The 15,755-nt window shown below is 54.1% G+C and overlaps 1 protein-coding gene across 2 annotated transcripts in view; it reads left to right on the top strand.

Annotated features, from left to right (window-relative positions):
- Positions 1 to 15,755, top strand: part of PHF21B (PHD finger protein 21B) — a 144,929-nt gene that overhangs the window by 96,998 nt on the left and 32,176 nt on the right. For both annotated transcript variants that reach the window (XM_049884637.1, XM_049884638.1), the window contains exon 3: positions 15,316 to 15,408. In XM_049884637.1, the coding sequence (XP_049740594.1) occupies positions 15,316 to 15,408 (93 nt within the window). The remainder of the gene's footprint in view (positions 1 to 15,315; positions 15,409 to 15,755) is intronic.

Raw genomic sequence — 15,755 nt, 5'->3', positions numbered from 1 at the left:
TCAGTGGTGAGGAGACTTGGGTTTCTGGTGCTTTCTAATCAGGCCCAGCCTCCCTGCGAAGGCCTCTGCAGTGGGGTAAGTGGCCTTGGGTGCCAGCCTTGGCGTGGCTCCTGGCTGGGTCGCGGTCAGCAGGAGCCGGCCAGGCAGGGCCGCCTGTGCCAGGCAGCCTGAACACATGGGGCCAGCTCAGCAGCATTCCCCCACACACTGTAGGTGGGTTTGGGGCGCAGTGTCTCCAGGATCAGAGGCTCCGGGGGGCTGATGACACCCGCTGGGAACAGGATTTCTGCTTTTACAACCCAGCGCTATAGTCTCATAAGAGTGCTGGCACACCTTTCCAGGATCACCTGTCTCAGGAGTTGCCACGTATTGGGATCACCCCCAACATGCTGGGAGAAGAGAAAGCTCAGGGGGAGCAGGGTGGACAAGAGCCTCAACGTGACACCCAGTACTGGGAGAAGAGGGCCTCAATGGCCAGGGCCTAAACAGGCCTGTGGAGACCCTGGTGGTGCACTGGTTGTCATGTTCAGCTGCTAATTGAAGGGTTGGCAGCTCGAGTCCGTGCAGAGGTGCCTAGGAGGAAGGGCCTGGCGATCTTCTTCTGAAAAATCAGGCATTAAGACCTCTGTGGAGCACACATCTCCTCTGACATGCATGGGGTCGCCCTGAGTCAGAATGGACTTAATGGCAATTGGCTCACTGGTTAAACAGACCCCTGCACCCCACTGGGGTTCCCCTTCCCTTGGAGAGGCAGCCACAATCAAGAAGCGTGAGTTTTTCCATGGCGTGAGAATGTTCCAGTTGGTCCGTTCCCCTGCCGTTGGGCAGTTAGCCTGTTCCCAGCTTCTCCAGTCAAAGGCAGTTCTCCAGGGGCACAGGGTGTGCAGCCAGCAAGGGGCCACAGGTCCTGGGGTCCCGTCCTCAGTGGCACCAGTGGGCCAGCCGACAATGATGGGCCCTCACATTTGCGAACGGCCCGTCCTCCGTTTTTCTGTGACCCCTCTCTGGGCCTGGTCCTTGATGCCGGTTTGAGGAGGAAGATGGGGTGGGGGAACCAGCAGTGGGGCCATCGGAACGTGTCACACACCTACTGTGTGCCAGGAGTCCCTGGGTGGTGAAAACTACTCAACTACTAACCGAAAGGTTGGCAGCTGAAATCTACCCAGAGGCACTCGGAAGACAGGCCTGGGGATCTGCGCCCAAAAAGTCACAGCCCTGAAAACCCTATGGACCAGACTGCTTGGCACACATGGGGTCACCATGAGCCGGAATGGACTCCTTGGTAATGAACACCACCACCACAACTGCGTGCCCGGTGCTTTACTGACCTTGTCTCTGTTCCTTGCAAACTGTCTAGGTGCTTATAGCTCCCCCTCTCTGGAGAGTGAGGCTCAGTGTGACCACGGTCAGCAGGAGGGTGAGTGTCCCGCTGTCCCCGGCCCGTTGACCTTGGCTGCAGGCATGCAGTGCTGTGTCACAGCGGTAAACACAGACGTGGGCTGGGAGGAGGGACCTCCAAGAGACGGGGCAGCCCCTGCAGAGACAGAAGGGTAGCTGCCCATCCTCTGGGCTTTCTAGTGGGCTCCAGTCAGCCCAGGTGGTCCTGGGGAGAGCTGTGGCAGTGGGGCTGCCAAGCTGTGTGTGAGGCTGGACCTGGCACTGGACGCCCCAGCAGCGAGGGAGTCATCTCAGAAATCGCTCCGACAGTAATAAAGGTGGCAGTTTGGTTTCATCTGTGAACAATGCACTGGGTCTCACAGAAGCAAAAGCAGTGCCGATGTTATACTGATATTTATTGGCATTTGGCGATGTTGCAGTTCCGTTGTTATCTTCGCCCGACATCACAGCGGTTCTGTCGATATGCAGGGAAAGTTGCAACCTGAGAGAAAATTCAATGACTCTGCTTCAGGCCGTGTGCCGCTGGGCCAGGCGGCCACCACCACTCAGCCCGAGGGGAGGGACGGGCCAGGCTTCTCCTAGGGGATCCTGGCGTGTTTCTGGGAGGCCTGGGCTGCTCCCCAACTTCCCTCACCCAGCCAGGCAAAGGGGAGCCTTGCAGAGTGTGGGAAGCAGGACCCCCTGCTCTGGTCAGTTCGGCAAACTCTTCCAAGGCCCAGGGAGGGCTGGAGAGGCAGGACGCTCACCTTGGCCCGCTGACCCCTCAGCCCTGCGGTGAGTGTTTCCTGACAGGAGCTGCTCAGGTCAGACCCAGACGCCCCAGCCCAGCTTGGGCGTATGACACCAGGCTCCCCAAGGAGGGTTAAGCGAGGGCAGATGGAAAGGCATATGGGGTGCTTAGGAGTGGGGTCCCCTTCCTCCTCCTACAGGGAAGTTGGGTTCAAGGGGAGCCTCTGCTTCCATGTTCACAGCACCCACTCCTGTCCTCGAGGGGCAGGGGGCAGCAGAGAGGGCCGGGGTGCAAGTCCCAGCTCTGCTGTAACTGACCATAACGCCAGCCAGCATGTCCACCGCTGTGTTCCCTCGTCTGTAGCACAGGGCAGTACCCTCCTTCCACAGCACAAAGAGGGACACATGGGGCAGTGGCAGACGCCCACGCTGGACACTGTCATCCCTGTGTCTGCTGTAGCATCACCCCACGGCCCTGCTGCCCCCCAGAGGAGGTCTGAGCTGCTTGTCAGGCGTCACCCGTAACTGGCCCTCAGCCCCCTCCAGCTGCACCTCCTGCATGGCCCAGCACCTTCTACTTCAGCCACCAGGATGCTTTATGGCTGACCCTGCAGTGCCCACCACCCCCAGCCTCTGCCCACGCTCCCCTTCCTCCTGCCTGCTCACCGGCAGGATGGAGCCTGGGCCTGAGTCCTCCTCTCTGATTCAGCCTCAGGCCCCGTACTCACCTGTGCATGGCATCGGGGCCGTGTAGGGCCAGGGATCTGCTGTAATGGAACCGGTCAGCAGAACTGAGGAGCCTTGGGGTGCTAGGGGAGCAAGAGCCCTCAGGAACCCCCACAAGAGGTCTGGAGGACCCCTGGCGTGACCAAGCATTTCGCCCCAGCGGGAGCCTGGCTCTGCTGTTGACTGATGTGTGGCCCAGGTGAGCCACTGAGTCCAAGCCTTCTGCTGTCTGGGCCGCAGTTTCCCCGTCTGTAACAGGAGGAGGCAGGAGTGCACAGTCCCTGAGCTCAGGCAGCCTGGAACAGATGCTTCTGCCCTCCGTTCGATTTCTCTAAAGTGAGAACAGAGCTCCTTTGCCACAGCTGACCGAGCCTGTTTTCACATCCTGGCCTCTGGGTTCTGAGATGTTAGATAAAAAGCTTCTCACGGGGCTCTGATCTGCCAGCCTCTGGCCTGTCGGCTGTGGCGAGACCCTTCTGTCCCAGGGGAGTCCTGAGCTGTGGATGGGGCGCATGGAGCAAGGTGTGCCTCTCTGGTGGCGATCCCAGCAGGGCAGCCCTTGCTTCAGGAGGCTCATGGGGTCAGGAAACCCAGCCCACTCTGGGAGTGGGCAGGAAGCCAGAGCCATGGGTGCAGGAGGGCCAGGTGTTCCCTGGGAAGGCAGCGTAGGGTCATACATGGCCCTCATGTGGCCAGATGACATGGTTGGGTGAGGGGAGACCAGAGAAACCCCAGAAAGCCGGCCACCCCTGCACTCCCACCCCAAGTTCCCAGGGCAGTCCAGATGCTGTTGTGGCCATTGCCATGTGGCCCAAGTGGACATGAGACACAATCAGGTTTGCAGTAGCGTCCGACGCACCATATGCAATTGGAAGTAAGGCTGGTTCTCTGGGGGGGAGCATGTCCAAGGGCCGGCGGTGACCCCACGAGGTCTTGGTTTTGGTGGAGGGGTGAGTGTGTGGAAGCCGTCCAGCCTGTAAGTGCCCCACCAAGCCGCATCCCGAACACCCTCAGCCTCACACTCCCCTCACACCACCTCCACCTCAGAGGGAACTCCCGGCCCCTGCCCACACTCGCGGAAGATGGCGCATGTTACAGACGGGCACTCCCTCCCTGCCTGTGTTCTTGGGCCTCAGGTGGGCTGTGCTCTTGGGCCTCAGGTGGGCTGTGCTCGTGCCTCTGGGGCTAAGGCGTGCTCACCTGTGTGTTACACAGAACAAAGCACTCACTTGTGACAGTCCACGCTGACAGAGTCCTGGTAGACAGGAGTTAGGTCACCTTCAACTGACAGCTGTGGAAACAGGCACAGAGAGGTTAGGGAACGCGCCAAGGACACACAGCTGGTCAGGGTCGGAGCTGGAATCAGGGTCAGGAGAAGCCATGGGACGTTTACAGGGACTTGCCTGGGCCTGGGCAGCAGTGAGTCCTGAAGTGTGAATCCAAGTGGAGAAAAGTTCTGGAAAAGGGTGGTCCAGGTGTGGCTGCACCTTTCCTGCCTCCATCTCTGCATCCTCAGCTGTCGGGGGGCTCTCTCTCCTTCTTTCAACCCCCCCCCATGAATACCCCAGCCCCCAAAGTGGCGTGGGGGAGGGGCCAGTGAAGCTCAAGGGAGACGGACTAACTGTGACCCCACCAAGGCTCACTGTCCTTCACTCATGACCAGGAAAGAGAGGAAGAGTCTCGAGAACTGAGTTCTGGCTGGATTAGGACTCAGAGCTGTGGTGTGAGGGGGAGGCAGAGGCCCTCAGCTAGCTCCACTGTGGTGGCATGACTCTTGTGTCTGGCCCAGTTCTGTGGCGTTCCTGTTGCCGGCTGTGACTGTCTCCCCCCATCAGTGTGCAGGACTCTAGCCAGCAGGCTTGGGATCAGACGCCACACTCACTGCCAGTTTGTAGACCCTGGTGCACACCTGCACATGAATGGGTCCACCACGTGGGAGACTTATGACCGCGGGTGCCATCAGTGGTGTCAGGTGGTCTCAAACCAGGCAGGCATGGCCAGGAGCCAGGGTTGGGAACCATGTGGAAGGTCACCCCATCCATCCTGGATACGGGATGGTCCCTGAGGCTGAGCTTCTCTCTGCTTCTGGTACATGCGTACGTGGACACCCACCCAGCGGCCCAACTGGGGGTGAATCTGTGGTCAGGGGCACTCTGGGTGCTGGAGCTTATCATGGCCAGAAGGTCGGGGAACCAGGTGTGTACACATGTAGATGGGGTTCTCAGCGAGTTGGCCCAGGGTCCATGGCGGTGGGTGCAGTGGGCCTCCATGTGGTGCGAGGCTCTGATCCCACCTTCTCTGCTCACAGCTCCCTGAGGGCCTGCTGAGCAGGACCTTGGAGTTGGGCCCTGGGACCCTAGTTGTCCTCACACCACCACATCCATCAGGGAGCATTATCAAGCTCCTGCTTGGCAGGGATCCAGGAGCCCGGCCCCCAGGAGCCCATGATCCCGCAGGGGAGCAGTGAGGTGAAGAGGCAGTTAGGATCTGTCCTGGGTTGCTGGGAGGGGAGGAGCCCTGCCCCACCTGTTCACCTCCCCTTCCCAGGGCCAAGCCCAGGACCAGCCACGCAGTGCACACCCCAAAATGTTTTCTGAATGAGTGATGGAGTGCAGGGGGCACCTGGATCAGCTCAGGTGGTGGGCATCAGTGAAGTCTGGGTGTCATCGAGTTAAAGGAGGCAGCTGCAGGGGGTGGGGGATCTGGAGGGACGGGGTCAGCACTATGAGCCCAGGGCGGGCCGTCCGAGGGCAGGAGGAAACCAGGAGCACAGGGCTCCTTGCTTTGGGGAAGGGATGGGCCGTGGGTCTGGTGCTTCACAGGGGTCCAGGGAGGCCAGAACCAAGCAGGCCAGTAGCACCCGTGGCAGGGGGGACCTTAGCGCCCTGTGGCTGCTGCGACAAAGTACCACATGCTGGGTGGCCTGTGAGAACAGACACATATTCCTCACAGTCTGAGTCCGAATTCAGGATGTCAGCAGGGCCCTGCTCCCTCTGAGGGCTCTAGGGAAAGACCCTTCCTTGCCTTTTCCGGCTTCTGGTTGCCCCAGGCCTTCCTGGGGTGCAGATGGACCTTCACACGGCCCTCTTTTCTGTCTCTCCGTCTCTATGTACCGTCTCCTCTTTACAAGGACAGCACTCAGACAGGATCAGGAGTACCCTACTGCAGGATGACCTCGCGTTAACTGATAGCATCTGTAAAGGCCGCGTTTCCAAACACGGTCACCTTCGCAGGTACTGGGGTTAGAATTTCGGCTCATCTTTTTTGGGGACACAGTTCACCCATAACTCACCCCTGTAGCAGGACCAGGGTTGACGCACCTTCACCCCATGGGGGAACGGTCCTGGAGTTTACACTGACCTCATGTTTCGAGAAAGCACAGGACACAGTGCAGGGCAGTGTCTGTCCTCTGCACAGAAGGAAACGCCATAGAAGGAGACAGGAAGCCTGCCAGTGCAGGGCCGGCCCAAAGCCGTGTGGATGGCTGGTTTCCTTTCTCCCTCTGCTCACTTCTCCGCGCTACTGTATTTACCCTGGTGATGGGGGGAGAGGGGTACATGCAGCCCATTTGGAGGTGAAGAAGTGGGTGCTAGAAGGTGCGGGGGACTTTCCTGGGCTTCCCAAGAACACGGCGCCCACACCAGGGTTTGCACCTGAACAGGCTAATGTGGAGGCCTGCGTCGCTGCCTTGGCACCAAGGTGGACCTTCCTCCCAGGGCACCTCTCACTGCACTCTTGCCCCACCTAGCACGGCCACGTCCCTCCCCAGCTCCAGGCAAGGCCAGTCTTCTGCTCACCCTCTGCCCAGTGCGTCCCAGGCCTCTTCTGGCACCAGGCGCCGTGCTGGTCCTCTGCGCCTGGCTCTGTTTAATCCTCGCAGCCCTGGGCAGCAGGGACGGTTTTCTTGTGGCTCAGAGAGCCGAGGGCCCAATGCAGCTGGTGTTGGAGCCAGAACTCGAGCCCACCCAGAGCCCGGTCGCCCCCCTGGGGTCAGGACCAGCGTGTGCTCATCAAACACTTGCTAGCTGGGCACATTTTGCTAAAGCCAGGCGAGGCTTTCCGCCCTGGGAGAAGCAATACCTGTTCCATCGCACCTCCCCACCATCTGTGCTGTGTCTGAGTTTCTCTGAGGTTTTCCGGACTGCCAAGGGACTCAGCCGGTGCAGGAAAAATGTGAAGTTGTCTTTGACTTTTACGGCCGTTCTCCCCCATTACAATGCTTAGAGCTGTAAGTGTAGTCATAAGGAGTTCATTCATCTTGACGAAAGTGTGCCATAAACTGTCCGCGCTCATGAAACAGCCTCTGAGATGATTGTTCCTGCCGCTATCGATAAATTCCAGCTCGGAGCAGAAAGGTCAGCCCTTGCCAGATAAAATGTCTTTTCAGCTTGTTAATTAAAGGTTTATAAAGACGTGGGAGAACGCACGTGGGGACGCCTGAGAGCCCAGGGAAAGGCAAGTCACTGGAGATCTTAGGACATCGGAAGCCTGCATCACAATGACAGAGGATGGAGGGTCAGCCAGAGGTGATTTGGGGTTCCAGAAGCAGGGAAGCGGGGGGACCCTGCCTGGCAGCCTGTAACAAGCTCCTCCCAAAACCACAGGGCCATTGGGCTTTGGCTCAGAGGATCATCACCTTGTCGGTGCCCGGGGTGTAGGCCCTTGGTGAGCACAGCATCTGTCCCTCCCGCTTACCTGGCACAGAGGGGACCCAAGTGCCCGAGGTCTCTCCACATTCGGACTTAGAAAGGTGCCAGTCCCTGGACTTCCTGGCAGTGGGTAGAAATGCCAGTGGTTGGTGGGGTCAGGGTCAGGCACCGGGATGGCACCAGGAGCCAGGTCAGAGTACTGTAGTTCATGGAGTTGACAGGTAAGTTGGGGTGCACCCAGAGGCTCTGTTTTTCCCACAGTCCTCTATGGTGATTGGCATGGTGGGTTGTTTCTTGTTTTGTGGTTCCCAAGAACAAGGTCAAAGCCAAGCTCTCCCTGTCTCTCTCCCCAGCCCTCTCAGGGCCCAACTCTCCACAGCCTCTGTCCATCTGTCCCTCTGAGCCCCCCTCCTTCCTCTTTTCCCTCCCTGATTGTGAATTCCTGAGGATGGATGTTCAGGAGTCGCCAGCGCCCCAGGTCAGGAGGGAAGGCCAAGCCCCGACCAGAGAGGAAGGCCGAGAACCACATACACTGGCCCTGTAAGACACATGGGCACAGAGAAAAGTTCCCAGCCAAGAATTTGTAGAAAGACGTGTGATCACACCAACGTGGGTGCCCAGGGAGACTGGTGACCGGTAACACCCAGAAGCAGACACACGTTGTGAGCCTCACACCCACCAGCATTGCCCACAGGAGCAGATTTACAGCAGAGAGGGACACGCAGGGGACTCACACAGGTGCACATGGGCTCGAGGAAGTATGTGCATGCGTACACACGAGCGCACACAGAACATGCCAGCGGCACACACGGCGCCCCCTCCTCCGCACTGGCTGTCATCTGGACATGTTTGGGGCATCTTAGCCAGACATACTACGCTAGGCAAGTGTGCTGCAAAAGACCTTTTAAAAGTGTTAAAGAGCCAAGATCTCGCTTTGAGGACTGAGGTGTGCCTGACCGAAGTCATTAGGTTTTCAATCGCCTCATGCATGCAAAAGCTGGACAGTGAATAAGGACGACTGAAGAATTCATGCCTTTAAGTCATGATGTTGGCAAAGAATGTTGAATATACCATGGACTGCCAGAACAGCAAACAAATCTGTCTTGGAAGAAGTACAACTAGAATGCTCCTTAGAAGCAAGGAAAGTGAGACTGCGTCTCACGTACTTTGAACACGTTGTCAGGAGGAATCAGTCCCTGAAGAAGGACATCATGCTTGGTAAAGTAGAGGGTCAGCAAAAAAGAGGAAGACCCTAAACGAAATGGACTGACACAGTGGCTGCAACAACGGGCTTAAACGTAGTAATGATTGTGAGGATGGCAAAGGACCAGGCAGTGTCCCGTTCTGTTGTACATAGGGCCACCATGAGTCGGAACCGACTAGATGGCACCTAACAACAAGCCAGAAGAGAGTCCCCAGGAAAGCAGGTCTGTTCCTGCTCCCTGGCTCCCAGGTCTTGGGTGCATTCTGGGTTCTGGGTTCTAGGGTTTTCTGGTCAACCCTCTACCCATGCCAGAATGCCTGCTCCCTGGAGGCCACTCAGCTTGGCCCACCCACTGCTGGTGGGGTGCTCACCCCAGGAAACCACTGGTGGGAAGTGCCCACGTGGACTGTCATTTATTTTTACTGAATTTATTGTGCTTTAAGTGAAAGTTTACGAATCAAGTCAGTCTCTCATACAGAAAATTATACACACCTTGCTGTGTACTCCTAGATGCTCCCCTCCAAAGAGAAGGCACACTCCTTCGCTCCACCCTGTATTCCCCGTGTCCATTCAGCCAGCTCCTGTCCCCCTCTTCCTTCTCATCTTGCCACCAGACGGGAGTTGCCCACATAGTCTCACGTGTCTACTTGAGCCAAGAAGCTCACTCCTCACCAGTATCATCTGTCTTATAGTCCAGTCCAATTCCTGTCTGAAGAGTTGTCTTTGGGAATGGTTCCTGTCTTGGGCTAACAAAGGGTCTGGGGACCATGACCTCCAGGGCCCCTCCAGTCTCAGTCAGACCATAAGCCTGCTCTTCTTACAGGAATTTGAGACCTGCATCCCACTGTTCTGCTGCTGCATTGGGAATTCTCTGTTGTGTTCCCTGTTATAGCCGGGCGCCATGTAGTTCTTCTGGTCTCAGGCTGATGGAGTCTCTGGTTTATGTGGCCCTTTCTGTCCCGTAGGCTCATATTTGCCTTGTATCTTTGGTGTTCTTCATTCTCCTTTGTTCCAGGTGGGTTGAGACCAATTGATACATCTTAGATGGCTGTGTGCTAGCGTTTAGGACCCCAGACGACACTCACCAAAGTGGGATGCAGAATGTTTTCTTGATACATTTTGTTCTGCCAGTTGACCTAGATGTCCCCTGAAACCATGGTCCCCAGACCCCCATCCCTGCTACTCTGTCCCTTAAGTGTTTGGTTGTATTCAGGAAACTTCTTAGCTTTCGGTTTAGCCCAGTTGTGCTGACTTCCCCTGTATTGTGTGTTGTCTTTCCCTTCACCTGAAATAATTCTTGTGTACTATCTAGTTAGCGAATACCCCTCTCCCTCCTTCCCCACCCTCGTAACCATCAAGTAATATTTTCTTCTGTGTTTAATCTTTTTCCATTCTTCTTATAATAGTGGTCATACAATATTTGCCTTTCGCAACTAATTTCACTCAGCATAATGTCACGCGGACCTTTAGATTGTGGAACCTGCTAGAGGGACAGGCCAGTTGGTTCTCAACCTGAGGTCCCAGGTTGGCAGAACCATCTGGAAGCTTATGAATCAGGTGGCTGTTCTGTGCCAACCCCCCCCCCCCACCAATGGTCTGGGCTGGACCCGGAGTCTGGTGGCTGACAAGTTCATGGTGACACTGGTGTGTTGGTAGATCCAGTCAGGAGAAACCAGGCCTTCTCTGCTCACCCTGTTGCTGGCGGGATGGGGCCAGAGTGGGGGCAGAGCCCCTGTAACAGGAAGCGACCATTCCCAACCCCAGCATCTGTGTTTGGGAAAAGCGCAGTGCCTGGGACGCGATTGCAGCCTCACTCACAAAGCCAGGGTCGCGGGGTTGGCTGAGGGACATAAAACCACATTAATAATCGAGATGCTTCCCCATAAAATGGTTGTGTCTGTTTTTAACACACTCTGCACTGCATTTGGAGCTCTGTTCCGACAAACGTCCACAGTGAGTTTCCAGTCAGATGTGGATAACCCGGCTCCACTCAGAGAGGCTGGCAGCTGGCTTGAAGGAGCTGGGCCTCAGGAAGTCTGGCCCACTGGGGCAGACGGCAGATTCGGGGAGGGGGAGCCATGCCATCACCCTCGGGAGAAGGAGCTCTGGTGTGCGGGGTTTGAGACCCTCTGCTGTGTCATTTTGGTTTTATGCATTTTGGGGGTGGAGAGAGATGAAGTAAGGGGGGAGATAAGGAGGGGAGTTGGTTGAACAGCTTTATTGAGGTGTAATAGGCAAACAGTATACTTCACAAATCTGAAGTATACGATAGGATAAAACGGACACGTGCGTACAGCTGTGACACCGTCGCCAGATCAAGGTCGTGAACGTATTCTTCACCCCCGAAAACTTCCTCACACCCCTTTGTAATCCCTGTCTCCCACCCCACACCCCCAACTCCAGGCAAGGTCTGATCTATTTTCTGTTACTGTCAATTAGTTCACATTTTCTAGAAATTTATATAAATAGTATCATACGTATTCTCTTTTTGGGGGGCTGTCTGGCGTCTTTCATTCAGCAGAATTACTTTGAGAGTCGTCCATAGCGTAGCGCGTGTCAACAACTCATTCCTTTTTATTGCTGAGTGACATTGCACCGTGTGGCTAGACCACGGTTTATCCGGGTACCTGTTGATGGACACCTGGGCTGTTCCCAGTCTTGGGCTGTTACCAGTAAAGACCCTTGAGCTTTTGGGTACAGGTCTTCGTATGGGCGTGTGCTTTCCTTTTTCTTGGGTAACGCTTAGGAGTGGGTGGGTCGGATGGTAAATGTATATTCTGCTTTTGAAGAAATTGCCGAGCGGTTTTCCAGAGTGGTTGCACCATTTTACGTTCCCACCAGCATGTGTGAGAGTTGCGGTTGCTGCGTGTCCTCGCCAGCACTTGATCAGTCGTTGTTTGGTGTTTCAGTGGTAGAATTCTTGCCGTCCAGGTAGGAGACCCGGGTTCGATTCTGGCCAGTACACCTCACGTGCAGCCATCACCTGCATCACTGGAGGCTTGTGTGTTGCTAGGACGCTGAACAGGCTTCAGCGGAGCTTCCAGACTAAGGTGGACGGGGAAGAAAGGCCTGGCGATCTGCTTCCAAAAATCAACTAATGAAAACCCGATGGATCACAGCAGTCCAAGCTGCAACCAGTCCTGGGATGGCGTGGAACCTGGCCTGTTTGGTTCCATTGTGCTTGGGGTCCCCACGAGTGGGGGCCAACTTGACAGCGGCTAACAGCAAGTGCTTTATTACGGTTTTAATTTGCCTTTCCTAATAACTGGTGGTGTCTGGTGTCTTTTCACGTGCTTATTTGCTGTCATGTATCTTCTCTAATGATGTATTTATTCAAATCTTTTGCTCCTTTAATCTTATTATCGAGTGTCAAGAGTTCTTTTACATATTCTGGATACAAGTCTCTCATCAGATGGGTGATTTGCGAGTTTGTTTTTTCCCCCCCAAACTGTGGCTTGTTTTCTGATTCTCTTAACACCATCTTTCCGATTGCAGAAGTTCATAATTTTGTTGCAGTTCAGTTTATCAGTTTGTTCTTAGATGGATTCAGCTTTTGGTGTTCTATCTAAGAAGCCTTTGCTTGTTCAAGCATCGTTTGTGAAAAGACCATCGTTTTCCCACTGGATTCATTGTCCTTGGATCTTTGCTGCAAGTCAGTTGACCGTGTATGTGTGAGTCTGTTTGGCCTCACTTCTCTTCCCCTGAACTGTGTGTGTATCCTGACGCCAGTACCACCCTGTCTTGATTACTGTAGCTTTATAGTAGATCTTCAAATCAGGCAGGGTAAGCCCTTTGCCTTTGTTGGTTGGTGGTTACTTGTTTGTTTCAGGGTTGTTTTGCCTACTCTAGGTCCTTTGCATTTCAGTATACATTTTAGAATCATCTTGTCGATTTCTACCAAAAAACAAAGCCTGCTGAGATTCTGATTGGGGCTGTATGGAATCTATAGTTCCGCTGGAGGAGAATTGATATCAGTACTGAGCTTTGCGATCTATGAATATGATGTCTCTGTTTACTTTATAATTGTTTTTATCTCAGCGGCGTTTAGACGTTTTCAGTGTACAAGTTTTACACTTCTACTCAGATTTATCCGTGACTATTTCTTGATACCGTTGCAAATGGCGTTTTAATAGAATTTTCAGTTTCTGAATGTTGGTGACTAGTATATGGGAATACAGTTGCCTTTTGTATATCGATGTATCCTGCAGCCTAGCTAAGCGTCTTAGTTCTAACAGCATTTTTGGTAGATTCTGTAAGATTTCCTAGGTAGATGATAATGTCATCTGCAAACAAACGCAGCTTTACTACTTCCTTTCTACCCTAGGTGCCTTTTTAAATTTTTCTTACCTATGGCACTGGCGGGGAGGGCCACGCGCTGTGTCCACCGTGAGCCATCCCCCAGGTTGCCTCTGGCTGGGAGAAGAGGCTGCTGAAGATGTACACGGGGCGTTACATTTCTTCTGCAGCAGGATCCTGGTCAAAAGGCGGGGAGATGCAGAACAGAACTTTGAATTCTCACAGATTCCAGACTTCCTGGAGATATAGAGGCTGGATGAACCCCCAAAACTAGTGCCCTGAGATGATCTTTAAATCTTAATCCTAAACCAAAAATATTTCTTGAAGTCTTCTCTAAACCAAACAATAAAAAAAGCAAACCCAGTGCCATCGAGTTGATTCCGACTCATAGTGACCCTATAGGACAGAGTAGAGCTGTCCCATAGAGTTTCCAAGGAGCGCCTGGTAGATTCGAACTGCTGACCCTTTGGTTAGCAGCCGTAGCACTTAACCACTATGCCACCAGGGTTTCTGAAGCCAAACAATAGTTGAGCTTAATTAGTAAAGAATGCCGGCCTTGAGCATTGTGCTTTTTTAAAGAACCGTCTATATGGGATCAAACTGACAATAGCAACTCTAAAGGTTAGATAGGAGGCTTAGGGGCAGTGAGTTTATGTTGACGGAGAAGGAACAACTCAGAAAAGGCGGGTGAGAATGGCTGCACAACTTGAGGAATGTAATCAGTGTTGCTGACTTGTCCCTGTAGAAACTGTTGAATTGGGCTATGTTCTGCTGTGTATACTTTCAACAATAATAAAAAATAGAATAAATTGTTTTTTAAAAAATGTACGGGGTGAATAGAGATACTGTCTGGGGAAGAACATGGGGAGGGAGGCTTGAATGGCTGCAAGTCCCCCAGAACCCAGGGACAGGGAGTACAGCCGGCTCCACAGTGCTGGGCGTCCAGGATCTGGCCCATATGCTGTGTCTTAGGTGGTTCCGGCTTCTCCTGCTTGCTCGCTCGCTTGCTCACTCGCTCTCTCGGCTGCTGAGAGCTCTATTGCGGTGGCATTGACTCAGCTTCTTCCTGCTCATCCCGTCCCTCACCCTACCTCCCAGCTGGCCTTCTCTTGCTGGTGGCCCGCAGACGGGGCACGGCCTGCCCGTTCCCCACACAGAGTCGAGGTCTCCTGTATCACTAGAGAAGTGACCATGGCATGGCTGGCTTTGAGTCCAGTGGGCCTCATCCTCGGGGGCAGGCTCATGGGGTACAGACATGGCTGTCTGGAGCTGCCCCTTCAGCAGGGACTGTGAGCAGCGATGGTTCCCACAGAAGGAGACTTGGGGCAAGCAGGTGCCCAAAACACATCCCTGTGTTGTGTGGGCCTGGAGTCACTGAGAGGTTGTTCCCCTCTCCTCTCTCCAAATGCCCAGTCATTGCTGGCATGCCATCCCATGATGCATTGGACCAGTAAAAACCAGCTGCCGTCGAGTCAGCTCCAACTCATGGCGACCTCCCGTGTGTCAGTAAAACTGTGCTCCATAGGGTTTTCAGTGGCTTGACTTTTCAGAAGTGGATAGCCAAGCCTGTCCTCCAAGGCGCCTCTGGGTAGACTTGAACCTGCAGCCTTTCAGTTAGCAGCCATGATACATTGGCGAAAGCCCCGAATGGGAGGGGGTGCTGGATTCAAGAGCTGTGTCAGGGCGTGCCCAAGTCCCTCCTCCTCCCCAAACCCCACTTTCTGAGGAATGTAGTGGGGGTGTGGATCAAGGACCTGAAAAATACCTCTACCTGAATTAATGATCTCCAGCCATTGTGCAGGGGTGATTGGAAAGGTTGTAGCAATGTTGGGAAATCTTACCCGTATCATTAAGAAAAAGTAGAAATGTTGTTGGGTGTCGGCTTGTCGATTCCAACTCACAGAGATCCTATAGGACAGAGTAGAATTGCCCTGTAGGGTTTCCAAGGCTGTAATCTGATGGGAGCAGATCGCCAGGTCTTTTCTCCCACCAAGCCACTGCTGGGTTCAAACCACTGACAGGTTGCAACGTCCACTGACAGGTTGCAACGTTCTATGTATAGCTATGTAAAAAAAAAAAAAAAAAAAATTAAAAACAGAAACTACTATATAACAAGGAATGGATGTAAAAAAAAAAAAAGAGAATGATTATTTTCTGGGGGTGCTATTCTTTTTATTTCTCTAGTTTCCAAAATTTCTTCCATGAACACATACTACTTTTGTGATGAGAGAAATCCTAATCAAAGAGAGACAAATGGAGATGGCTCTCCCAGGCCCCACCTGGCCTCAGCCCACCACCCTCTCTGTCTCGCAGGCTTTGGGAACCACCACTGCAGTGCCTGTCACCGGTCCTCAGGTCAGCTCCTTGCAGAGGTTGGCCGGGCAAGGAGCAGCAGTGCTACCTCAGGTAAGCTGCCCCGCAGCGGGCCACGGGCTGCCTGTTGTCTGCCTGTCTCCTCTCTGGATTCTGGTCCGTATTAGTCTCCTTGCTGCTGCTGTAACACAAACAGCAGGAGCCGGTGGCTTGAAGGAACAGACATCGACTGATGGTTCTGGACATTAACGTCCACATCGGGGTCTCGCCCGGGTCGACTCCTTCCTTGTCGGTTGGCTGCCCCTGTGTTCCTCAGCTGCCTGGCGATCCTCACGTGACACCTGCGTTCCCCCATTTGTGCTCGCTGCTGTACCTAATTTGTTTTTATACCTCAGAAGTGATGAGGTTTAGGACCCACCCTACATCGTATGGCCTCATTA

This window comes from Elephas maximus, chromosome 4 (assembly GCF_024166365.1).
Source record: "Elephas maximus indicus isolate mEleMax1 chromosome 4, mEleMax1 primary haplotype, whole genome shotgun sequence".
NCBI classification, from domain to species: Eukaryota; Metazoa; Chordata; class Mammalia; order Proboscidea; family Elephantidae; genus Elephas; species Elephas maximus.
The sequence above is the reverse complement of the archived record's forward strand: the minus strand, read 5'-3'. Positions and strand labels throughout refer to the sequence as shown.